The sequence below is a fragment of the Clytia hemisphaerica genome, unplaced genomic scaffold (assembly GCF_902728285.1).
Source record: "Clytia hemisphaerica strain Z4C2 unplaced genomic scaffold, Clytia hemisphaerica genome assembly, whole genome shotgun sequence".
NCBI classification, from domain to species: domain Eukaryota; kingdom Metazoa; phylum Cnidaria; class Hydrozoa; order Leptothecata; family Clytiidae; genus Clytia; species Clytia hemisphaerica.
This window is the reverse complement of record NW_027104528.1, coordinates 1,329,217-1,355,925: the sequence shown is the minus strand read 5'-3', so window position 1 is coordinate 1,355,925 and position 26,709 is coordinate 1,329,217. Positions and strand designations below refer to the sequence as shown.

At 34.8% G+C, this 26,709-nt stretch overlaps 1 protein-coding gene and 1 long non-coding RNA gene across 2 annotated transcripts; one reads left to right on the top strand and one right to left on the bottom strand.

The window, feature by feature from the left end:
- The first annotated feature begins 5,488 nt into the window (after positions 1 to 5,488).
- On the top strand, positions 5,489 to 8,881 carry LOC136822123 (uncharacterized). Its single transcript, XM_067078357.1, has 2 exons — positions 5,489 to 5,680; positions 6,318 to 8,881. The coding sequence occupies exons 1-2, from the start codon at positions 5,490 to 5,492 to the stop codon at positions 8,590 to 8,592; spliced, it is 2,466 nt and encodes an 821-aa protein (XP_066934458.1). The 5' UTR covers position 5,489; the 3' UTR covers positions 8,593 to 8,881.
- Positions 8,882 to 13,831: 4,950 nt separating this feature from the next.
- LOC136822087 (uncharacterized) lies at positions 13,832 to 15,155 on the bottom strand. Its single transcript, XR_010848856.1, has 2 exons — positions 14,923 to 15,155; positions 13,832 to 14,126 (listed from the first exon to the last, which is right to left on the bottom strand). It is a non-coding gene; the product is annotated as an uncharacterized lncRNA (long non-coding RNA).
- Positions 15,156 to 26,709: the final 11,554 nt, after the last annotated feature.

The window sequence follows — 26,709 nt, the reverse complement described above, 5'->3', positions numbered from 1 at the left end:
GATTCATGCTTGAAATATTCAAGGAATTATCCAAGAAATTTAGTTCCATTATCTTCTTGATGACCCAGAGGAGGAGGCTGCAATCTCCCTCGAAATATATTGAGATTTTAGTGTATTTTAACGTTTTTCAGAATTTAAAGTTCGGGCGAGAATTGCTATTTTAGCACTTCCACTTTCTTCCATTGAATGTTTCGATTTTAGAGGGGTTTGGTGGCTTCTAGGCTATATTCCAAGCCTCATTCGAGCAAATTTGAGCTTTTAAATCCTGAGATCCTAAGCTAAGTCTTAAGTCTCATGTTAAAACTCAGAGTTAAAACTCTACTTTCCAACTGTAGTTTAAGGCGCCTAAAAATCAATTGTGGTGTTCAAAATTACACCGGGAACTCCCCTTTGTCTCAAATATTTCTTGAAGGATTGTGGTACTAAAATCTCAAACACTGTTGTTTAGTGACGTGGTAGTATACCCCAAAAAACTTAAATATCATTTTAGTACCAAGGGGTTCTAAAATAAGAAAAAAAGGTGGTGTCCAGACAAAATTTTGAGAAATCTTTTAGTACATAGGTACTAAAATTAGTGAGTTTTTTGTACTTTTTCCCAGGGGATGTGCTTGAGTCATTCTAGGCTCGGGGTCAGTTGTTTTTATGACACTCCCGGGGGAGGGCCATTTGCAAAAGTCAGTAAGCTTGACCAAGGCTTTGGGAAGCGAATTGAAGAAAATATATTTTGAGTGAGTCTTGCATTGCCATTTCTAGATATTCCTAGATTTAACTCTATAAGATAACTATTTTCGTTTATCAATGAAGTGCCATAATGTCAATATAAGGGTTATGCAAAGTATTTACTTTGTTAATAAAAAAGTTATCATTCTTCTGACTACGAGCTTAGTGGTATTTTGTTAAGAAAAAATTATACTCTATCTTTATCTCAGTTGTATAACATACAGTATTGGTGTAGGTCACTATAGTAGCAGAATTGATCATGTCATGATATCTCTTCATTCCTTCATTGTATCTTGCATCTAAGAAGTCTAAGAATTTTTCTCCCCTTCGTTAGCCCGGGGTCCACTTAGAGCTTTTTTATGGTCTTTTTGGCGCTGATAAGTGGCCCGGTAGTATATGGTAATATGGTTTTGCCTAGGCGGACTGTAAAACAGTCCGCCAGATTTTTGTCGTTTTTGCCAGGTAAAAAAAGAACAATGTAATGTTTTTATTTGAAAATAAGTGATTCAAAATCTGTTATTGATGTTTGCTTCTAATGCTTAATTATATTTTTCAACTTCGAGTAGCTTTTTTGTTATTTGGATTTCAAATATTTTTTTTCAAAATGGCGACCTCGCCAAATGCTCCTAGTCTACTTCACTGGACTCAGCGTCATAAAAAATCATCAAAAAGCAAAGTTCAGCCAGAAGTAGACTCTAGTCTACCCCTTCGTGGGCCCTGATCGGGAGTGTCGGGAGCGCCCTTCGGATTTTGACGGTGATTTCCGAAAAAATTATTGTTTGTATACATATTGGTGTTATTTACGTTTAGAGAATTTTGATTTATTTGTCAGCATAAAAGGATATGGGTTTAATTTATCTGAATTGAAAGAGGTCAAATGAAGCCGTTCAAAAAGCTGTCCATTAGCCTAATTTATAGGATTCGTGTTTTGTGAAGATGATATTTTTCTACGTTTATACAGTAATCAACTTTATCTGGTTGGACACACTTTTGCGAATTGAGCTTAAAAGTTTTACAAAGGCAACAACAGTAGCAAAGAGTTTATGAAAGTCAATTGAATGATGACAAAAAATCTATTCTTTTCAACGTCCTTCTTGAAGGGAAATCTGCACAGATTTGTGCATTTTCCCCTAGTTGAATAGAAAAAGGCATGTAACAGATGCACAAATCTTATGAAATAGGCTAATTGACCAATTCAAGTTAACGACCAACTCGAACCTAGGCCTCTTGTGGTGTTAAGGTTAGTACACGCTTTTTTTTTTATAAGAATGGTGTAAATCCATTTCATCATGGATATTCTTAACTTTTTTGGGAAAATCATCCTAAAATATGCTTACAGCATTCTTATTACTTGGGGGTAATTGGCAATTTATAATTTAAAATGCTCTAAAAGTGACATTCTTAGCTTGAGTAGCAAAATTCCATGATGGTCATATTCTTAGCATATTCTTAATTTTTTGGCCATTTTCATCATGGACATTCTTATAAAGTGTATTCTTATAAAAAAAAAGCGTGTATGTGTCTTGAATACAACAATTGTAGCTTTCCTGTTTGGGTTTTGTTATTTTGGTTGTACTCTTTGGTTCTTAGTGTCGATATTTTGTGCAGCACGAAGTAAGTTACAGTTTTTCCCCAATTTCACTTTACATGATCGGGCACATGATCCAAAACTTTTAGAACTTTAATGAAAATCGCAAATTTTATCTTTAAATCAACTTTAATTTATATATATTTATAAATTGAAATTTTCAGCACATCGCTGCAAGCTTACAGTGTAAGCTCACTCTTAGGTTCCAAATAAACGCCCCGCCCCCCACTCGTTAATTTTTCGAAAATTTTCCGATTTGCCTGATTTTAGCCTATTTTTACCTTATTTTTGGGTTTCAGAAGTACAATTTCCAACCCCCCCCCCGGCAATTAGGTCCCCCCCCCGTTTATCAAAATCTAGAAAATTTTCCAACCCCCCCCCGTTTATTCGAACCCCCCCGTTTATTTGGAACCTAAGAGCAGGCTGTTCTGGAGGCAAAGAAACTGGTTTTCTGGCAAAATTGCAGATCCCAGCTGGTTCTAAATCAGATTCTGTCAACGATTTGGACAAAAATAGCACCACACTCCCTGAAGAACTTCGAGTAGTCTTGTGTATGAAGCCTTCAGCATCGGCCTCAAGTCGAGATATGTTCATTTTTCGTGATTTTAAAATGATATTGTTTTTCTTTTCTTCCTACAATGCTCAATTTTTAAGAAAAAAAGACATGTCAAAACGTCATTGTCACCCAACCAAATGTTCATTAAAACGAAGAAACTTTAAAGTTTTTTAACATCTGTATATCTATAGAAATGTTTGAGAGTTGTTTTAAAATACACTTGCTCCTATTTTAATTTGTTTGACGGATGGGGTGATTTTACTGAATTATTTATGAATATCTAGTATTCATCTTCTTAAAATGGTTCACAAAAAAACAACAAAACAAACCCTACTTCAATAATATTTAGCTATCACACACTGTATGCTAATTTTCTTCTCCATCGATAACTTTGCGTGGTGGTTTTTCTTTGAAATCTTTTTCTTCAGGTTCATCTTCTCTAGTAGAGTCTCTTCTTTTTTTCCTCCTCATTTCTCTTTTTCTTTATATTTCTATTTTTTATTTCTTCAATCGTTTTAGTTTATCATCATCATTTTACATTTCTTTCTTCTTTTTTCGTGCTTTTTTTTTCTTTTAAAAACTCCTCTTATATTTTCGAATCAAGCCTACAACTACTTGTTTAAAAGTTTTGTCATTTTTTTGGCTACCATATATGCGAAATTGTGTTTGACCTACTGGAATTTTTGAAAAAATGGTTATTTAGACTGAAACTTTCATTGATTTTTCAGATAATTTTGAAGAGAGTATACAACATGATTTTGCTCTGGTCTGAAATATACGCAAATTTGTTTATTAAATTGCGGCTCCATACGCCTTAGGGTGGATTTGGTCTTAAGTTTATCAGGGTTGGATGACCTCATCGGTCTTATTAAAAAACGTGTATTGGCATTTTTAACCTAGGGTCTTTAAAGACAAAGAAGCGGGATGATGATGATAATAATGATGATGTTGATATATTGGTATTCGACGCTGATAAATTTGAATCCAATCCTCGTGTGGCGTGATTGATTTATTGACTATTATACTCCTGTCTCATTGAAAATTTGACCAAAATTTCGTCCCAGTGGGAAAAAAACTCTACAAAGTCAGGCAGGGGAATTGACTTTGATTCCATTGATTAATTGCACTCCAAAACAATCCCTACCTTTTGAGCTTGGAACAAAATAATCTTTTATCCCCGTTGGGATTTCGATAAAAAATTTTATCCCTGCTACGCCGGGCTGTCAGACAGGGGTGTTTGACTAATGGATGTTTTTGATTTGTCACGGGGGATGAAGTGACATTTATGGGTGTCACAGAAATTTGAACTACAGAAGTAGACACGGTCAAAGTTAGATAACTTTTTCAGTTACTAGCCTTTTACGAGATTTTTGAGTGTTTTTTCTCTTGGTCTTGGACAAAACTTATCCCCGGAAAACCATTCTGGCACAAGTAATAAAGATCATGGATTTAGATGGGTATAAATGTCGGCAGTCTGTATCAGCTATGGATTTACTTTAGAGGCTTTTTTTGAAAATCTGAAGACCATTGAAGACGTTTGCATATTACTTAAGTCTTAGATGAGAATGTATCAAGCACCTATAAGTACACACTTTCTTTTTGAACACTTTCAATTTTGAAAACTATCAGAAAACTTACTAAACAAAAAGAAACCACCAAATTTAATGGGGTAAAACTTTTAAATAAATTCTTGAAAACAGCTCTAATTTCTTGATATTAGTACTATTCCTTCAGAATTTATACAAACACAGTCAAGAACTGAGAAGTGGATTAAAGTGAAGTAAAAAAGGCACTGCGACAGAGAGTTTCATAAAATCTTTGACTTACCATATATGCTCTATATATGGTTATTTCAAAACCTCTCCTCCGTTAAAAATTAGTTTCAAGGTCGTTTAAAGATAATACAAATAGACGTCGGTCAACTAACCTTTGTGGAGCCAAGATATCTAAGGCTTTATTTACATTGACAAATAAGATAAGTCTCACTCCTCCTGTTTGATTGATAACCAAACAAACAAGGAGGGGATTTCTTACTCCGTTTTGTTTATAACCTACACACATTGACTGAAACATGTCTCGTCTATTTGTTGGTTTCGTTTTTCAAGTTTTTCTTCAGTGAATGCTGGTCTGTTTTAGGGTCTGCTTTTTTTTCCATTTGACTTTCTTTATCTGTTAATAAAGCTTTGGTAATGCTTTGGTAATGTTTGATACTGTAATTGGAATTGCATTATTTCAATCTTTGAATTGTTAGCCGGAAACTTTTCTGCACTTTAGTGTCTCACAGTCCCGGTGGAACTTTTTCCCACAATGAGGAATAAAATTCCTATTGAAATCCCTTTGGGGATAAAGATTCTATTGTTCCCACAGCAAAAAAATCCAGCGGGTATGGTTTTGTAGTGTAATTTTTTTCAATTTAACTTCAGATGGGGTTGAAAATAAAGTCAATTGTCTAGTGGGGCTGAAATTGTAGGGTATTTTTGCCACCGGGGCGAAATTTTAACAAAATTTTCCAATGGGTTGGGCCAGGGGTCTGTGACACCGGGCTGTTGTATATAATGAAATGATCTATCTTTCCTTCCCAGTGTCCTCTCATCCTAATCCAACCATTTTTATTTTACAGACATAATGAAATGTCTTCTAAAGTTAATAATATTATTATACCTATCACGTGACACAAGCCATTCACCCTTACAAGGGATATGTCCATCAAGGCAGTATTGCCATTCGTGCCAACGAGGGAATGTCATCTGCACAGTACCTTTCAATAATATCACTGCGCTGCAAACTGGACCATTTGCTAAACCTATCGATAAATTGTAAGTATTTCCTCAAGTTTTATGTAAACAACTCCCTGCCTTTTATGAATTTCTTTATTTTGATTTCGTGTAACATGCATGAAAATTTATCAAGTAAACAATCTCTCTGATTGGCTAGAAAACGTGCATATTAATCATCCAATATAACAGTAGAGAATTCGCTTGAAAAACGTGTGTTTTTAGTAATTTTTTATTGTACTCCTTGCTTAGAACCGAATACTATCTATGTTTTACCCTTTTCGAACTAAGGGGGGCAGCTAAAAATTTCAAGGGAACAATAGTTTTTTGAGCGAACAAAGAAAATTGTCAACAGTTGCCTGACAAGGATCACGTGTGCTATATTTCATTCAAAAAAGACAAACTAGATCAACACTCAAGGGACGTTGCTAGTTAAACGACTTTGCTCTGAAGTACTCGGGCGGGAATATTTTTCAGCTAAGTCGAAACGGCAAATAAAATTTTTCCAATATTCATTCAATATCCATAAGGTTCATGTAAAGCTTGAAAGGTTTTGTGCACCAGAGTAAAATAAAAACTTGTGGGTGATTATTTCAGATGGTGAATATTTTCATTTTGGAGTGTGACATATAAATCATATTGAATAGATTTTTCATTGTTTTCTTCCTCTCAAATTCAGGATACTTGATGGATGTCCCGATAACTTCACCAGTTCAAATACTCAACTTAACGTCACCTCTTTTCACATTAATTGCACCATAAACGATGACTATTTTACATTATTTCATCGATGGAACCTAAAAGAAATCAAAGACATTAATCGCAATGAACTTTATACCCAAGTTAGCCCTGGCATTAATCAAACGTGTCGGCAAGCATGTGGCGACACTAAAATGCCAGTCAATGGGACATCATCTTGTATATGTGTAGGAGATGCAAACGAAGTTGAAGCTGATAACAGTAATTTTTATTATTACATCATTATTGGTGGTGTTAGTGCCTTCACCTTATTGGTCAATTTGATATTCGTCATCGGTATGTGCACCATGGCTCAATCATCTCTTGTCGGCGTCTTCGGGATCGCTTTAATGTTCTTTAATATACTGTTAGCTTTTTATGGCCTTTCTATGGCAATATATTTGACACAAAATCACACCTATTGGCACCATCAATTCTGCCAAGGGTTCACTTCGGTCAAATTATTTGCTCTTGGTGGTTCAGTGTGGACTATGTTGATGTTAACTTTCCACCGAAGTGTTCGTGGTGATATCGAAACTGAACGAGAAGCCATATTCAAAGGCATCGTTTACATTTTAGAAGGGTTAATGCTATCAGGTGTTTTAGCAGTTATGTCATGGATTAAACTTGACAAATGGAATTATTTATGTATTGTTTTTGAGCCTAAAACTACAGTAGACTGGCTTTTAACTGGGATCGAGCTATTGTATTATTTCATGATGCTATGTCTAGTACTCAGGTTCCCCTATCACCAAATAAGGAAGAAGAAAAGGACTGGGAATCAGAGAAGAGACACAAGTTTACCCATATTTTTAATGGTGATAATATGTTTTTTGGTATGGGTTGGAAGTTACGGTGTTACGATGCATTGGTTTGACTACTTGTTTACGGAGAAAATACGCAGGGTCATTCGAGTAGTTGCTATCATTTTCCCTGTATCACTTCAACCAATCATATTCATTTTACGAAACACGTGTTGTTGTTTATGTCGTGATTCGCCATGTTCGAAAAAGAAAGATAGTGATCTGAAAGTATGCGAGTGTATTCCACCCGACCAGTGTGATATCTGTGACAATGAAGATTACGTCATGAGGTATTCAGCCAATGAAACGTACGAGAAAGAACAACCGAATGGTGACGTCAAGGAAATGGTCGATTTGAAGGCCGCCAAGAAAGCGAAGAAAAAGAAAGAGAAAAAAGAAAAGAAGGAAAAGAAGAAAGGAAAAGGTGGTAAATTCTTCACACCGAAATCGATTGAGCGATCACCTGTTACCAAACATAAGGAAACCTCCTTCAATGAGGATGGAGCTGATTCAGACCAAGGTGGAGATGCCGTTGCAGAAACACCTTTGATTGATAAAGACAACAAAACAGAGGAAGCAGACCGTAAAGAAGAGGATACAGCCCAACGAAGGAGTGTAGGTATCCCTACAGATAGTACTCCGCTTCTAGATGATACCGATGGAGAGGCTAGGCAACCACCGAAAGCTACCCCTGATGGAACCCCAAAAAAGTCGGGAGTAGCCCCTGATTATCCTTCCTTCGTACACATGGACTCCGCTATTGACGTGGACAGCCTTCCTAAGGAAAAAGCTCCAATCAAACTGTCAAAATTAGCAGCTACCAACAACGCTGTAAAAGCCAAAAAACAACCACAGCAGCCACAACAACTACAACCGGACCTATTAGAAGAAGAAAGAAAGTCACGCGGACCGACTTTTTTCCCGTTAGCCGAAAAGAAGGATGTCCCAGAACCGAAACCATCCAAAAAGAAAACGAAAAAGAAATCCGATAAATCGAACGGAATGAAAAACGGGGAAAAAGATGCCCCGAAAAAGTCAAAACCAAAGAAACCGAAGAAAAATGAACGTGAAAATGGAGAAAAAGCTCCAAATAGAAACTCTATTGTTAGTTTAGAGTGGGACCATTATTCCGATTCTTCATCAGGATCTGTTTCTCGTTCATCCGATTATTTCCCCGATGATTTGACCGTTGTTCCCGTAACAGAGACTGAGGAGAATAATTCAGATCAAAAGCAAACCACGAACACTCAATCCAATGGGATTTCCCGAACCGGTAGTAAGAAATCCAATAACATGGAATGGGACCCAACCGGGGGTGTCGAATCAAATGATGAACTTTTGAAAAATAATAAAAACAAAAGTGAAATTCCGACAGCAAAAACAAATGGAAAAATAGCGACTGCGGCTTCGTGATGGAAAAGTGATGTTAAGTTTTGCGGTGTTAATCACTTTAGTGTTTTATGCTAGCCGTTGGATGTAAGGAGGGAGATTACGGTTTGAATCTCAGTTTATAACATTTCGACATAAAAAAGGTTCATGGCTTGACTAAACACAGAGCTTTAAATGTGCAGCATATCAAGTTAAAAAGTGAAGAAATTAATCTTGCAATTATGTTACCAATATGAAGTAACTTCATATCAAGAAGTATTTGGGCTAAATGGGGCGAAACTTGGATGGCATCTTTGATTTGAACACCTTGACCTTAAAAAGAAACAAGATAGAGCACTTTTATTTAAGTGGACTGCAGAGGTATAGAGTGACTCTGAGCGAATAAGTGTTTAAATTTAGTATACTTTAGAAAACTTTTTGCTGATTGGTCATAAACAAACTTTAAAGGTCCCGAAACGACTAAAATACCTGGTTGTATTTTAAGAGTATTGATAAACGGGCAAAGTGTATTGAAAGATTCTAAATGATGTGACCATTCAGCAAAATGTAAATTTGTTATAAATAGTTTTAATTTTTAATTTATTATTTCCTATGCTATTTCCTTCGGGAAAACCGTACTACCCTTCTTTATTCCCGGCTTTTTCGGTTTGCCTAGTAGATTTGTTTGTATTTATGATAAATGCGAGCAGAAATTTCTAAAAGAATGTAATGTCTTTCATTTCATAAGCCTTCCAAGTGGGTTGGTAACTAATCAGTCCGTGCATGGAAGAAGAAAAAAGAGGGTAATAAAATAATTGAAATTTCATTCAAAAATAAAAGAATTTTAATATTTTCATTTAAAAAAATTTATTTTTTATATTTTTTGTTAAATTGATAATGATATTAATAATATTATACTATATCAAATACTCTTTTTTCCTTTTTGGGATAGACGTATACTCCGTTACAACCCTCAATTTTCATAATCACCATGACAACCGATTTATCTGTATACCTCATTGATTATGAATAAGTTCGGTTTCTTTTTAAAAGCGGTTTCTTCAAACAATGTTATTCCCACCCATACTTTTTGCGGTCAAGATTTTGCACAAAATATAATCACGATAGCAATGTTAAAATTTTGTCTGAAAGTATTGAGGTCAAGTATTTGTTGTACTGCTGCTGTCAGAAAATCCTAAACTAAATAAAGTTGTATAAAAAAAGTAATACCTTAATTAAATGAATTAATCTTTTTGCCCACGTTGAAAACGAAAAAAGAAATTTGACAAAAAAATTTACATGATGACTGATGGAATGTGCTTGGAGTAATACTCTATTTTGCAATAAACTTTGTGACGTGTTAATGATTTTCAACAGGGGGATTCAACTTTTCGTATTTTTAATAAAAACAGGCCCTGGGGGAGTACTTAGGCAAAAATGGATGATGGGTATGTGCGGACGGTAAGGTTCGGTTTTTTCACCTTTCAAAGTCTCTCTAAGGGTCGGAAAAATCAGAAAGTTTTAAATTAGTCCCTCTAAGGGTCGGAAAATTCAGGATTTTTAGGAAATTTTTTGATTTCCAGAGAAAAAATTGTAATAAAGTCTCTCTAAGGGTATGACTTTTTTCAAAAATCGAAAAAAAAAAATCAAAAAGTCTCTCTAAGGGTCACCTTTTCAGCAAAAATCAGTCTCTCTAAGGGTCGGAAAAATCAGAAAGTGTTAAATTAGTCTCTCTCTAAGGGTCGGAAAATTCAGGATTTTTAGGAAATTTTTTGATTTCCAGAGAAAAAATTGTAATAAAGTCTCTCTAAGGGTATGACTTTTTTCAAAAATCGAAAAAAAAAATTCAAAAAGTCTCTCTAAGGGTCACCTTTTCATCAAAAATCAGTCTCTCTTAGGGTCGGTTTTCAGAGGTCCCGTCCGCACATACCCCTCATTCGCCAACCCTAGTACCCCCCCCCCACAAAAATGTCTTTTTTATGAAACAATAACCACTAATAAAAGTGCCACGAGAAGTAGTAGCGAAAACAAAACGCTACAGGGAAGGGTTTCAGATAGATTTGGGAGAATATTACTTGAGGTCCTAATTTTTTTTTTGGGGGGGGGGGAGAGACATTGAGATACAGAGGTGTGCCAGTGGTGTGCCAGTTTCCGATAAGAATAAGGTTTAATTTTGTGTTTTATGTATGATATTTAGGGCATTCTTCAGATGCCAACCAAACTCCGAAGATCTTTTAGTAATTTAATACGAAATTGAGATTGTTTTAATTTAAGTGATCTTTTCAGGATAAAATAAATAATTATACACTTCTACAAGAAAAAGGAGTCACCTTAAGTGGAGTAATTTTGGCATGGATTTAATTTGGCGATTTGCAAAAACGAAATTTTTGTCGGGGATTTAATTTTGCGAATGATCAATTTTGTAAAAAAAAAACGCGGATTTAATTTGGCGAATGGGAAGGTATGAGTCTCTGGTAAGCTAAAAAATACGTGGTATTTTACTAAGAAATGCATATTCTCCATATAAATACTACCTCAAAGGAAGAAATCTTGGCGGAAAGAAAATTAATTTTTTCCTCCATCCGCCAAATTAAATTCCCACCAAATTTAATTCATTTCACGCATTCCCCAAATTCGTACTATTTCAAGCCTTAAAACAGGTTTTTTTGCTTATTTAATAACGCTTTTGGCCCAAAATATCCTGCAACCGCCAAATTAGATTCCCGTCAAATTTAATTTATACAGCTAGTATCCTCCAAATTAAATTCCCACCAAAATTTTTTCCTTTAAGTTTTCTTTAAAAAATTCGTTAAATTTGTGCAGGGATTTAATTTGGCGATTTTTGACCAAATTCGTCAAATTTGCCAAATTTAATCTCCGCCAAAATTTATCCGCTTAAGGTATATAGATACTAAACACACGGTATAGTATACAGTGTAGTGCGGAAAAAAAGGGAACCGATTTTATGTAGGCAATAGGTTCATATATCTTCTGTCACTGGAGTTATAACAATAGGAATCAAATAATATTTCTTTGTTTAATCTATACATTATTCGCATGGTAATGGAAACATGATTTAAAAAACAACTCCCTAATTCTTTTTGAACGCTTTGTATAATATTAGGTGTTGAGATCCACTATCCAATAAGTTTACTACCAGCAGACGCGATAGATATCACACCGCGGTCTTCAAAACAGATTCCCAAGAGACAGACATATTCAACACTCCCACAACAAACACGACATTGATCGTTCGTTACGCACGATGACACGACACCTGGGATACAGGCTGAGATCGATAAATCGCATATTGATCGCCGATCCAATGTCTTTGATACTTCTTCATCTTCATGACTGTTGATAATATCGTTTTTTTTGACCAGCTCATCATCCTCTTGAATAATACTCTTTAAAATTGTATAGCAAATTGTAAAAAAAGTAGCATCTTTAAGTCTTCATATTATAAATTTAAAAGTTCGTTCACTTTGGCTATGACCATTTTTTGCTACCCTTAAAACAGGGCTTTAAACAGACCCCCGCTTTAAATAAATGAACTTATTTAAGAATGTATCTTTTATTAAATGCAACATCTATGGGTGATCAAACTTGGCAATAATGTCTTTTTGTACGAGGGGTAAATCACTGAAAAAAATCACGTACACCTTTTTGAAAAATCAAAAAGAAATCAAAAAGAAATCAAAAATAAAAAAGAAATCAAAAAGAAATCAAAAATCAAAAAGAAATCAAAAAGAAATCAAAAAGAAATCAAAAAACAAAAAAATCAAAATAAAAAAAATCAAAAAAAAATCAAAAACAAAAGAAACAAAAAGAAATCAAAAAAAAAGAAATCAAAAAAGAAATCAAATCAAAAGGAAAAACAAAAACGAAATCAAAAATCAAAAAGCAAAAAGAAAATCAAAATCAAAAAGAAATCAAAAATCAAAACGAATCAAAAAAAAATCAAATCAAAAAGAAATCACAAAATCAAATCAAAAAGAAATCAAAAAGAAATCAAAAATCAAAAAGAAATCAAAAAAAAATCAAAAATCAAAAAGAAATCAAAAAGAAATCAAAAATCAAAAAGAAATGAAAATCTCGTACACCTAATTTTTAGTGATTTACCCCTCGTTTTTGTATATTATCTTTAAAAAGACCCGAAACCTTGATCAAGGCTGGAAAAGCTCTAAATGAAACTTAGAAAAAAGAAAGAAAAATTACCTTCGAAAATGAAATTGTAACTAAACACATCACGATCAGACAGATAGAAATTGAATCCTTGAAAAATTCCATTTTCTACTTATAACCTCAGATTTAGTCAACTGTTTTGCTTGATATTTTAAATATGAAATCTGCTAAAGACCTCTCTTGTTCTACTTTTGCTTAATCAGTTACTCTGAAGTGAGTTTATGATTCACAAAAATATGTTTTATTTTTTAAGAAAAATCTTCCAAAATTGAAGAAACATATTTGAAGACGTAATTGGGCTCGATTTCGTCAACCTTTAAGACGGCTAATATCTTGATAATACATTTCTTTGAATGTGAGTAAAGAAGGAAGGAATTCCATCCCTTTTTTAACAAGTCACCAACTGTTCGAAGAAATTATTTCGAGAAATTACTTCTCAGAGTACAAGAACACCACCATATCAGCACCCCTGATAGTTTTTGAAAACCACCAAGATGCTTTTGAATCTATTGAAATTGAGCAACCATAAACTTAAGATTAGCCTAAATAGAAAGAAATCGGTACAAGGTGAAAAAATCATTATAATCCAATACCATCTTTGAATTCTTAGGTCATATACAAAACTAGACGATCCTATCGTCTACACAAGATCACTAAAAAAAGAAATAGTTTAGGAGAAGCGGGATAAATTTGAAATCGGTGATTAACCCGGGGCGGAGTAAGCTGTGGTGGGAGATGTTTACAGCGTTTGTTCCAACCTCTACAGCCACTATTTGTTCCCGTAAACCGCCCTGACGCCCTGACTCTGCGCATATGTATTTCCCGCGTTTACTGACCCTCTAAGCGGACGACAGCGGACAATAGCATCAAAACTGAAGACTTTGCAGAAACTGTACAAGTGTCAACCAGACTCTTTATCAAAATAAATACTGCGTACGTTAAAAATAGTTTTGAAAGTCTGTTTAGAGTTTTTATAGATCTTTAAAAGTCTGCAATATTTTTTTCAGTGATGGTATGGGGGGGGGGTACCGTGTCCAAATCCAAAAACTGAAATTTTTTGATTGCTAAAAAAGGAATCGAATCTAAGATTTTGTCGAAGTTTAAATTATTATAACGTGATGATCTTTTCTTTTATTAAATTAAAGCTTTCTAAAATTAATCACGTTAGAGTCTCTACAACACATTCCGTAGAGACACATATATTCAACACTACCACAACACGCACGGCATTGATCGTTTGTTCTGCACGATGACACGACACCTGGGATACAGGCTGAGATCGATAAATCGCAACGAGATGATCGCCGATCCAATGTGTTTGATACTTCTTCATCTTCGTGATTGTTGATAATATCTTTCCTTTTCACCAGCTCTTCATCCTCTTGAATAATACTCTAAATCAGAATGATAATATAACAATAGCGTTCAGTGTGAGGTCGTTGTTGTTATTTTCTGCCCCCGTAGTTTGATTATTCGCCCGATGGTGTCATTTGGCACTAGAGGGCTAATAATCAAACTGCAAGGGCAGAATTAATGACAACTACGAACGAAAAATTGACGCTATTACTATTATTATTCATATCGGACATTCAAACAACGTTTTTTTTCTAGCGTCAACCAAGTCTTTCCGCTTCAATGCAATCTCTTCAAAAAATTTTTAGCACCTTGCGAGCGGGCCGCAAATGACCAAAAAGTGTTTTTTTTCTGACTTTATTTTAGTCTCTTCGCTTTAATACAACGACTTCAATCCAATTCCAAGTAGGCTGCAAATGACGTTATTGCCCTATACCCGGGCGGTTAATGATATTTCAGCCCTCTGAGGCCTGGCGCTTTAGTTTCCTCAGCGTGGGTATGACAATTTGAGTCACAAAACCTTTCAATACCGCCCGTCGTTCGAACCTTTAATGGCTTACTTAATGACCGCTATATGGATAGTAATAATCATCAAACCAATCCTCATTGTAAAATATTATGCGACTTTTCCCTGAATTTATTGACTTGAAAACTATGGAATTGAAATCTGAAGCTAAAATATGGGAATATCAATCCCATCGAGTTTTGGTTCGTTTTTTTTACCTCAACTGGCTAAGAAAATCCTACCGGGTCTGTGAGAAGGGGTGTTTTAAAGGATCTATGATTTACGATAAACATGGCAATGGAAAAAAAAGAAAAATTTCAAAAAAAATTTACCTTCGAAAATGAAATTGTAACCAACAAGATCACAATCAGACAGATAGAAATTGAATCCTTGAAAAATTCCATCCTTTTCTTATAACCTCAGATTTAGTCAACTGTTTTAGTTATAAAGTCTGCCAAAAGTCTTTTTTCCTTTCACTTTACTTTAGTAGTAGTTCAAAATTGTGTGCGAAACTCTCAACAATGTTTTCAAATATGAGAAATATTTGGATATTGGTAGATAATTGGGCTTATTTTCTTCAATCTAAGGTGGCTGATATCGTGAAAACATATAGCTTTTGAATGTGGGAGCAAAATAATAGATCGCATGAACGCAATAAGTTAAGGAGTTGAAGGAGGACCCAACTGGCCAAATTAACAAACTTTCTTTGATTTAAACATTGTTCTAGAATGTTGTAATTTCACTTTTATGACCTGTAAAGTCATGGCTCCTATTTACAGGGTGCTAGATATAACAACTTCAAAAGACTAAGCATGGGAAGTGGGTAATATCATCTTAAAAACACAGCTGTTTGTGGAAATATTTTATTTCATATGAAATTGTCCTCGGAGATGAATTTCTAGGAGTGGCAACTGCCCAAGGAAATTATCTGAAGGATTCTGCCTAAAAAACACCCTTGTTCTACAAAACCGGTGAAGCCCCCAACTCACTGGAAAATTTGGCTAAAATCATTTCGTCCCATCTGGAAAAAATACCTTACAATTCCAGCCCAACTAGGAAATTGACTTTGATTTCATCCTCATTCAAAAATCAATGGGAAAGATTGTACTTCAAAAACATCCCCACTGGATTTTTTGACCTGGAACAATAAAATGTCCAATCCCCATTGGGATTTCGATACACATTTTTATCCTCGTTGTAGGAAAGAGTTCCACCGGGGCTTTAAGACAGGGGGTGTTATAATTAAGATTTTCTAGTTCTTATATAAAAGAACAAAGAGTCTTTTCTTCCTGACTGAAATCGGTGACGGCTAGTTTGATTCTATTCGTACAAGGGGGGGGTCTGTCTCTGTTCGGGGGTCCTGAAATAATATTTGGCATGAAATTTTCTGTAAATTTCTAACTTTTATTTAGCTTCAAAATAATAAAAAACTTTGACACCTAGAAATTTTCACACCTTGCCTAAGATGGCATTTCTGACAGTAAGGTGTCATAATAATTGACTTAATGTAAATATAATTTTTATGTCAAATATGTCGTTAAAACCGTAATTTATTGAAAATTTTTGGATAAAATATTAAGCAATTAGACTCGGGCAACTTTTTCTAAAGCTACTGCTGGAATACAATCGCTATATATAAGAACAAAGGGAATTTTTAGTTTTTGCTCACTTTGGGCATAATGAGTGACGTCATGAAAAATAATCTTTTGTCAAAAGTTGCCTTATATGACAAGGATTATGTGTGCCAAATTTCATCCAAAAGAACTATATTAAAAGTTAAGGGGTGGTACAGGAACATCCCCCCTAGTTTTGAACTGCTCCTAAAAGCCTAGTATGAATAGGGTTGTCGGAACCACTACATAGAAATGAAAACTATTGCCTTAACGGGAAATATTTCCCAAACGGGAAATGAAAAACTTACCGAAATGGATAGTCTTTCCGAATCAGGAAGTTAACCAGTTTCCTGATCGGAAATGTGACCTCTGTGCACTCCAAAAAACTGATGCCTATTGTAAAAGAGGGAGAATAAATACCTTTCACCGTGTAGTTAAAAAATCCACCGGATATTGGATTCTAATTTCTATGTTTTCCCACTTCTAGAGGCTAGAGTTTCCCGATTTGGCAATTTTGGCATTTTTTCATCATTTTTTTTCAGTATTTTTACATCAAAAACTGGCAACTTTTTCTTTGTTTACAAAAATCAACTTTCCGATTTGACTGATCAAATTTGTTTTAAAATTTGAATCTCAAAACAGGCAACTCCGAAATGAGAAGAAGTTCTTTCCTTTTCGGGTTATTTTTAGTTTCCTGTTCGGGAAATATTTGCCGTTAAGGCAATACAGTTGCCATTTCTTCCCATGTAGTGGAAAGACAAGTGTTAAAGACAAGATGAATCTTTTAGTTTCAAAGAATAATTTTTCTAAAATTTAATATCATATATGTTAGTAATAGTATGAAATGTTTTTCCCAGACTTTGTGAGAGGATTCAGTTCCATGTTATGTCTCCACGTACACAGATACCAACTTTATTTCTCGTAAATTTGGACCAAATGAAATAATTTCCAAAATGGCATGTGTAGTCTATACCACAACACTTTAGACAGTGGAGATTTTTGGTACATTTTGATATTCCGGGAATACAAAACAACATAAACGGGCATATCTTAATGGTGAATCCAGATACTTCGATCATAGGGCGTGATTGTTTCGGTGCTTTAATCGCAGAGCGTGGTTGTTTAAATCCATTATCGATAGTATTGGTGGTGTCATTACCGCCATATCTTGAATGCTAAGATTGTAATTTATAAAGAAACTTTTTGGATTATTCCTGCAATAATTTTGACCTGAATATTGTACCAGGCAGTAAACTGCATAAGTGATTGGGAAAATCAAATTTTGCACTCCTTACTAGGACAGGGAGAGCGAAAGAAAAATATTTTGTTCTGAAACCCTGGAAATCCTCTTCGTCGCGTCGGTAAAACCAGGTAAAACTGCTTTTTACTTTTCGTTAGACTTACCCAATTTATTCTGTAGGTCCTGAAGTTTTATATGTTTCTCAACCCCGTCCAACCAAAATTATTGCGTACTTTTTGAAAGGTACCCTATTTTTTGCACTATATTTGATTTGGGTTTTAAATCGCGCTTAATCGAACTTTGATATCGCGTCTTTGACCTCATGCAAAATTAGAATGCAGTGGTGGCTTCTCGGCGAGAAGATTTTTCAAAAAAACTCCGATCAAAGATGGCGGATATAGCTTAGTCAAGGGTTTTATGAGAGGTCAGTACACATAGAGGTTGGATAAAAATATGTCAATTTTTGCCAATGTTTCGGGTGGCCGTGTGGAAAATACTACCGAGTTTATGTATTTGCACTTTTGAGGACGGTAGAGTGACTGAAGCGATTTGGAAAAACCCGCAATTCCGCCCCGCAAAATCGAGGACGGTAAAAGTGCTGATTTACCGTTGTCCTCAGCTGGTCAGGATCTACTCAAATTAGAACCTTACCGTCTCCGTCGCTGAAAAACACACATACATAAACTCGCTAATAGAAGCAAGATAGACAGTTTAATACTGTTTTACAATTTTGTAATTTTCTGGAAGGATAAAACATAAACTGATTTTAATTTTGTATCATTCCAGACATAAAACTAGGAGAAACATGAAACACGTTTAGTCAGGTAGAATTAGTTGAAATTTCACCACAACCCGGACAAAATTGCCATCAAGCTGAAAATTGGCACAGATGTTCTTTAGGGTATACTGAGTTACCAAAAAAAAAGCCCCATCAATCCGGACAGGGGAAACCACTTTTTCGGACAGTTTAAAACCGGACATGTCCGGAAAATATGTCTGAAAAAAAAGTTGTTCAAATATACAAGTATTATATATCAAAAGAAAGAGAATTTCAAGACGAACAAAAAATTTGCTTACAAGAAGTCATGAAAATAAACACAGAAAGAGTTATGAGTATCAGAAAAGACCCTACTGTCCAACTATTTTTGAATTATGTAGTAGTATTCCCTATTCTCAATGGCAGCGAACCTCCATACAGCTTCAAGCCATGTGTTTTTAGACCAGCTTCTGAGTGCCGGGTAGCGCCAACCTAGAGGGGTAGTAACTTTCTATACGATTTCCGTGCTCCTCAACATCCAGTTTATGGAATGAAGAGATAAATAGCATTTTAAGGGGGCTTTTGAATTAGGGGGTCCTAAAAGAGCTCGGGTAAGGAATTACTATTGAGAAGCCGTTTTATGTCAGTAACATCAGCTCATATCTTTTTATCTAAGCCATGGAAATGTCTTGAAACTTGGTAAATATACTCAAAAGAAGTAGTAAAACAAAAACTTCGAAAAATGTTTTCCAGGGGCTCGCAAGGAGAAGAACGGGTAAAAAGAAGCCGTTTTTGCCTATTTTTGGCCTGTTTTGACCCTCTTTAACAAATTACACGCTTTAAAATACTCAAAAACTCGACAAAAACATAGAAAATGTTGGACTTAATCGAAATCGTTAAGAAAATTAAGGTTACGTTGTCATTACTGGCAATTTTCAACGTTTCAGAGGGTAAAAAATGCTATTTTTGCTATATTTCGCCTATTTTGCTTACCTAAGCTAGTTGGAGAGCTCAAGAATGCTCACAAACCTCATAGAAGTGTGGATAATATTGAACTTCAAAACTTTAAAAGAAAAACATCTTTTGAATGAACACCTGGCTTTCAAAAGAGAAGAAAGGAAATCTATCAACCTTTTATAAGGCATTTCCCCTTATCGCTCCTTTTATTTACTTGATTTTTTCTCTCGCGCCAGATTTAATTCGAAACCCGTGTATTATTTTTGTACTGTGAATACTATTTTTAATTCAAAATCTTTTCAACGAACATTTTTATATTGCCGCTAAAAACCATCAACTTTACTTCGATTTTCTTCTTATTTTCCAAAGATTTTCAAAAGAATCTTTGCAGTGCAATACACGCTTTTTTTTTTATAAGAATACACTTTATAAGAATGTCCCTGATGAAAATGGCCAAAAAATTAAGAATATGCTAAGAATATCATCATCATGGAATTTTGCTATTCAAGCAAAGAATGTCATTTTTAGAGCATTCTAAATTATAAATTGCCAATTACCCCCAAGTAATAAGAATGCTGTAAGAATATTTTAGGATGATTTTCCCAAAAATTTTAAGAATATCAATGATGAAATGGATTTACACCATTCTTATAAAAAAAAAAGCGTGTATCGCATCTGAATTATTTAGTTGAATTCATTTGACGCGATCAACCTTCTTTTCACACTTTTTAATATGTTACTCTCTACAATCCTGGACAGAACTGTTTGTCCCCAATATCAGTGTTGATGTTGAGTCTTGTGAACGTGCAAAAATTCAACTCCAACATTGATTTTGGGGGGAGAGGGGGGACTTGTCGGTAGAAAAGGGTTATTGGACACCAGTTTTGACCACGATTGTATGTCATCATAACTTAGAAATGGGCCATTAAAAATGTTTAATGGAGAACGCCTATCTTTTCCCAGCCTGAAGAATTCGTCTCCAGTGACAAAAACACAATCGAATTTTATTATATACGCACAACCAAATAACATCCCCAAAAGGAAAATGGCTAAAAGTTTGAAAATACACTCTTTTTTTATAAGAACCAAAATTCTTTTGATGATACCAAGCTGTCCTTATTCTTATTTGTACTTCGAGCCTAAAATTATGCTAGTGTAAAAAGCTGATATGATTTAGGTATAGTACCCTATTTTTCCTAATTTGACCCTTAATTTGCTTAAAATATAACTCAGCATTGTCCTTTAAATTGTTCTTATTTTTCTTGTTCTTTGATATTTTTGAGTCTCAAAGTTCTTGTAAAATTATATTGTTCTTATATAAAAAGATTCTATTTTCATTGGATCTTTATAAATTACAAGAATTTAGATTCTCCTTAAAGGAAAGTACGGCAGTTAGAACGCCATGTTCCACCGCAGCATTTAGGCCTTCATTTTATCGGACATTTGATATTTTGATTGACTGTGGCATGGGTGTTGACCATAATTTTGGAAGGTCAGCGATTTTGACAATTTAATGGTATTTTACCATATGGACTTGGAATTCATTCCAAGCTTTAGACCAGTTGAGCTTCAAGCAAAAATTTCTGTAGCTAAAGAAAAAGACTTTTCTAATAATTTTGAAATGAGAGACAAATCTTTCGCAATAAAGTCAAATACTATTTCAAGGTTTTTATTGAAAAAAAGATTAGGTGGAAATTTTACTTTTAGAAATATAACGATATACAATCATGGCAAGCTTAGGTCACAGTAAACCAACGTAACACTTTAAGTAATTAAATCTAAGTATAGATTCAACGAACAGTTTGCCGAAGAACTTTTTCCTTCGTGATATTGCCATTCACAGCACAAACATATGTTATCACACTAAATCACTCAGTACTGAGACGGTTGTGCACTGTGAAAAGTAAAGAAAGAGCAGAATGAGATAATTCTCTATATTACGTACTGTATTCTCTTTAAAATCAATTATGATGGTCCGTTACAATACATAAAGTTTTTACCCTGGAAAAAATACTGAAATTTGCCACAGAGGTTCCTGTTTTTCACCATGGGCAACACAGTTTTCTCCGAAATTGACCTGTGAGGACGGACTATAAGAATTTTTTCGCGCATGTCTCAATGATATTTCTGTTCAATGAATCAAAGACGGAGAGCAATATTGTCCCCATGTTAAGCAAGCAAAAGTTATAAGTATAAGTTATATATCATTTCATAGAGTCATGTCCCAAAACAAGCGGACAAAATAAAATCCTCATACAATCATTCTATGTATTATCACAACTTTACAATTATGATACAGTAATCAATGAAATGAGTTCTCTTCAAAATATCCTTACTGACTCCATAGTGTATATAGTAATACATAGTTTAAGACAATTTCAAACACACCCCTGTGTCACCACACTGATAAAATTTGGCAAAGATTTCATCGCCGGCGGGAAAATACCCTGGAATTTCAACCCCACTGAGAAATTGACTATAATTTCATTCCAACTCGAAATTCAATGTTTAAAAAATTGCACTCCTAAACCATCCCCATTGGATTTCTTAACCTTTGAACAATAGAATCTCTTATTGGGCTTCAATAGGAATTTTTATCCCCATTGAGGGAAAAAGTTCTACCGCGGCTGTGAGACAGGTGTATTCAAACCTTCAAGTCTGAAATGTCGAAAGTACAACCAATAATTCATTATACATGTTTAGTCGGAGAGTCAATGATTCACTGTCAAGAGTTCTAGGTGGAAATTGACCTGAATTATTGATAAATTATTAAGTAAAGCCGATTGTTAAATCCATTCGCCATAGTTTATAACAAAACCAAACACGAGAATTTACGGCAATAGGCAATGGAATTTGTTAATGAAAGTTTATCGTAAAGATATATCATGCAATTCAACTTTATCATGATTTTAGTTAGCCTGGGAATCCAAGCTCATAATTTTAGAAAAAACAAAAAATACCTCACCTCACAAAGTTCTAAAATTATAGAGCTTGGTGCAGGTAGATTAGTCTGACACAGAATGTTATAAACAGTCTGTGTGTGAACCCTTGTTGACAGACTTTCTGAACTTTGGAAACCCAGGCAAACACACATAATCAACTTACCATAAAAACTCTTTCTTGTGCTCTAAAGACTTTTAAAACTACTAAAAACCACATCAAAACATCAGCCACATGTATTTAGACTTCCAGTCAACAGCCATTTTGTTTCTAAATGAATCTATGTTTTCATTTTCATTTGTTTTCCTTTTTTCTGCAAAGTCAGCTTTTTCCATAAATTATGCGCGCGCATCGAAATTATCAAAATGCGCGCGAAAGTACTGCTAAGTAATACGCCGAAAGCTGGCCAATCAGGCCGAACCTGCATTGCAGGGGAAAATGCCCCTGCAGGCGAGTTACCTGCACCAAGCGTTAAACCAGCAGCAAAAATATCATAAACTAGACTGTGAAAAAAGTTTAACGCTTGGATTCCCAGGCTAGATTTTAGTAGACACGGACATTTTTCAGTTTTTATGCATCGAAAGTATGCATAATGTAGAAACACTTCATCAAATTGTTGGGCTCTTGCAGTACCCATTAATATTTTAAGAAACAAAAAAGAGATAGCAAAGTATCAAAGGCCAAATATCGAGAGACTAATTATTTTAGGCGTAATGGACTTTTGGGAATTCTCTATCCTGTCTAAAAACAAAACATTTATCAAAGAGATAAAAAGACAATTTTTCAGAAAAAAACTTATAACTGTGTCACTTAATAACGCTATGAGATGAGGTATGGTGTAATCTGCCCAACAGTTTAGCGGAGAAGAGCCAGATCTTTTGGCTACTCAAAACATAACGGGAAGGGGTTTCTACGTGTAACTTGAAATCAATTAAAGAATATTGCTGTAATTGATGTTTTGGTGTTTACACTTATGTGTACATATGAGAAAATGGTTTACTTTTATCTTTATGTACGACCCTCGACACAGCCGTACATTGTACGGTGGTGCTGGTCTTTATTTCCAGAGGACGTGAAAAATCCAAATATTTGTGTTGATACAGGGGCTATTAACACCCATGGTTGTGTTCACCATATGTTACTCTCGTAAAATATTGCAGCGTTTAAAAAAATCTTTGGTGTGTCCTCACAGGGTCAATTTTATAAAAAGTCAAACTTTGATTTGATTTTCATGCAGGCAGGCAAGTAGTAAATTCGAGTTCGGAAAATATGCTTCAAAATATGTCGTTAAATGTATTTTTTGGTATTATCGATTAAGCTGGAGATGGGTGTTGAAACATAATGTTCTATGGTAACCGCAAAAGGAAAATCTTTTCCTGACTGAATTGATTTCTATGTTCTTAAAACTTGTTGGTAAAGGCAGTATATTTAGTCCGGGAGCCAAATCCTATATCTCCTTAAATAAGCACTTTTGCTTAACCCAAGATTCTACAGGATAAACTATACATTTTTGGAATCCTCAACTATCCTAGTTTTGGAAATGGTCGGTCCCCAAAGCTAACTCCTGGTCAATTTTTCATACTGGGCCCGAGTTTAGGGGGTACTTTTTACCCTTTGTAAGGATTTGTTAAGGAAAATGCCATTCCAGGGATGATATAATTTGCTGTATCTAGTCAATCAGTTGACCAATTGCTTTGAAACTTTGCAAAAAGTTTCAAGGTAGGCTGATGATTATTTTCGGCAAAAAATTTTTGTGAAAAATTATTTTTATAGGTTTGTCTGGGGGAAAAAAAGGAAAATTTGGTTATTTTAACTAAATTTTGACCCTTTTTAAGTCTGGGACCTACCCAAACAACTTTTAATGAGACACAAACTAGGTGTCATGATAGACTTTGATGCAATACATCAGAAAAATTTCAAACAGACGGTATTTAGTATTATTTCAGGGCTGCAGGGGGTAAAATTGCCCATTTTTATGGGTTTTTACCTTATTTGAGCAATTTTCACCACTAATCTTGGTTAAAACGTTATCAAAAATAGTTTTAACTTGATTTTTATGTAATATATCCTGAAAGATTACAATGCTGACTTAAAACTAACAAAACCAGGGTGCAAATGGACAAACCAGGGGGTAAAAATGCCCATTTTAGGCGATTTTTATCGTTTTTAGACCTATTTCACCCATAAAGCGGTTTTATGGTGTACCAATTTTATTTCTGACCACTGAAACAAGGATCATTTTGTAGTAGGAGCAATGGGAAAGTTATTTGTGGTTTTCATTGGCTGTAATCAGGGTCACTGTGGGCAAATCAGGGGGTAAATACACCACTTCTTGGTAGTTGTTGCCTGAATTTGGATGTTTTTATTGCATGGTAGCCTCAAATTTATGAAATTTTGAGATGGAAACCAGTTATATACCCTTCAGTCATTTCTTAGTACTTTTGTTGACAACCTACACAAAATAATGACGGATTTAACTTAAGTTATGGCCAAATTATAACATTTTTTGACGTAATTTTGTCAGTTTTTGCTTTGAAATTCCACTATATTGCTATTCAGAGCTAAAAGAAATGACTGAAGAGTATATGACTGGTTTCCATCTCAAAATTTAATAATAATAATAATATTGTTTTACAAATTTCGCAGGCCAACGTGCGGACACATGGGCCTCTATGAATCGCTCATACATTTTGGGTTAATTATTTACATTGTTATAATATAGACAGGTATGCAACAATAGTGACACTTTCAATCATATTCAAACTTTTTAGCTTTCCAGGCCACACTAAGGGTCTCTTTAAATTCTTCCACTGAGGATGAGTTGACTACTTTTGAAGGCAAACTATTCCACTGCTTAATGCCCCGATAGTATAGGGAGTTACTCTGCGGACCACGAACACCATCGTTTTCAAAGATTACTACTAATTCAGAGTCGTGCGTTCTCATAGGTCTCCCTCGCTGGTTACATTTCTTAGGGATGCAAGATTTGTCATAGTAGTTTAGATGTTTAAAGATCTCAAACATGTCACTTACCTCGCGTCTGTATTTTAGACTAGTTATTCCGATTCTTTGCATTCGATTTTCATAGCTTAGCTGTCCACATGTCTCAACTGTTTTAAATGCGCGTCGCTGAACACCTTCTATCAATCTCGCGTGTTTTTTCAGTTTTGGTGACCAGATAACTTGGGCGTATTCTAAGTGTGGTCTGACAAATGTTACGTACAGTTTTCGAAACAGCTCTGGAATTTGATAAATATGAGGCTACCATACAATAAAAACATCCAAATTCAGGCAACAACTACCAAGAAGTGGTGTATTTACCCCCTGATTTGCCCACAGTGACCCTGATTACAGACAATGAAAACCACAAATAACTTTCCCATTGCTCCTACTACAAAATGATCCTTGTTTCAGTGGTCAGAAATAAAATTGGTACACCATAATTAACCGCTTTATGGGTGAAATAGGTCCAAAAACGATACAAATCGCCTAAAATTGGCATTTTTACCCCCTGGTTTGTCCATTTGCACCCTGGTTTTGTTAGTTTTAAGTCAGCATTGTAATCTTTCAGGATTTATTACACGAAAATCAAGTTAAAACTATTTTTGATGACGTTTTAACCAAGATTAGTGGTGAAAATTGCTCAAATAAGGTAAAAACCCATAACAATGGGCAATTTTACCCCCTGCAGCCCTGAAATAATACTAAATACCGTCTGTTTGAAATTTTTCTGATGTATTGCATCAAAGTCTATCATGACACCTAGTTTGTGTCTCATTAAAAGTTGTTTGGGTAGGTCCCAGACTTAAAAAAGGTCAAAATTTAGTTAAAATACCCAAATTTTCCCTTTTTTTCCCCAGGCAAACCTATAAAAATAATTTTTCACAAAAATTTTTTGCCGAAAATAATCATCAGCCTACCTTGAAACTTTTTGCAAAGTTTCAAAGCAATTGGTCAACTGATTGACTAGATACAGCAAATTATATCATCCCTGGAATGGCATTCTCCTTAACAAATCCTTACAAAGGGTAAAAAGTACCCCCTAAACTCGGGCCCAGTATGAAAAATTGACCAGGAGTTAGCTTTGGGGACCGACCATTTCCAAAACTAGGATAGTTGAGGATTCCAAAAATGAATAGTTTATCCTGTAGAATCTTGGGTTAAGCAAAATGCCATTTTTTGGTTTTGGCTCCCGGACTAATTAGTAATTTTCTTGTTAAGCCAACTTTTATCGTCGAGATTAGACAAGTTGAGCACGAAGATTAACGGAAGGTAGATTCAAGATTATGCAGTCTCAAATGATTTATTTTAAACGAGATTAGTAGACCATTAATGCCACTTGTTTTGAAAATTGAGTACTAAAAATTGAAATTTCAGCATGGAAGAGATTTACAGTTTGTACAGCAATAGTAATGCATCGCTGGCAAAGGGTTAAAATTTATCTTTAAGTCTGTCCCAATAAAACTTTAAGCCGAGAGAAAAACGGCTATAACTTTTGGTAGAATTCGAATGATTTAGTGGCCTCTGCTAGTTGAAAAGATGTTCAAGAATGGAATTCTACCAATAAGAAAACAGTTAAAAGTATCAAAAATGAAAGTGGAAAATCAAGAGG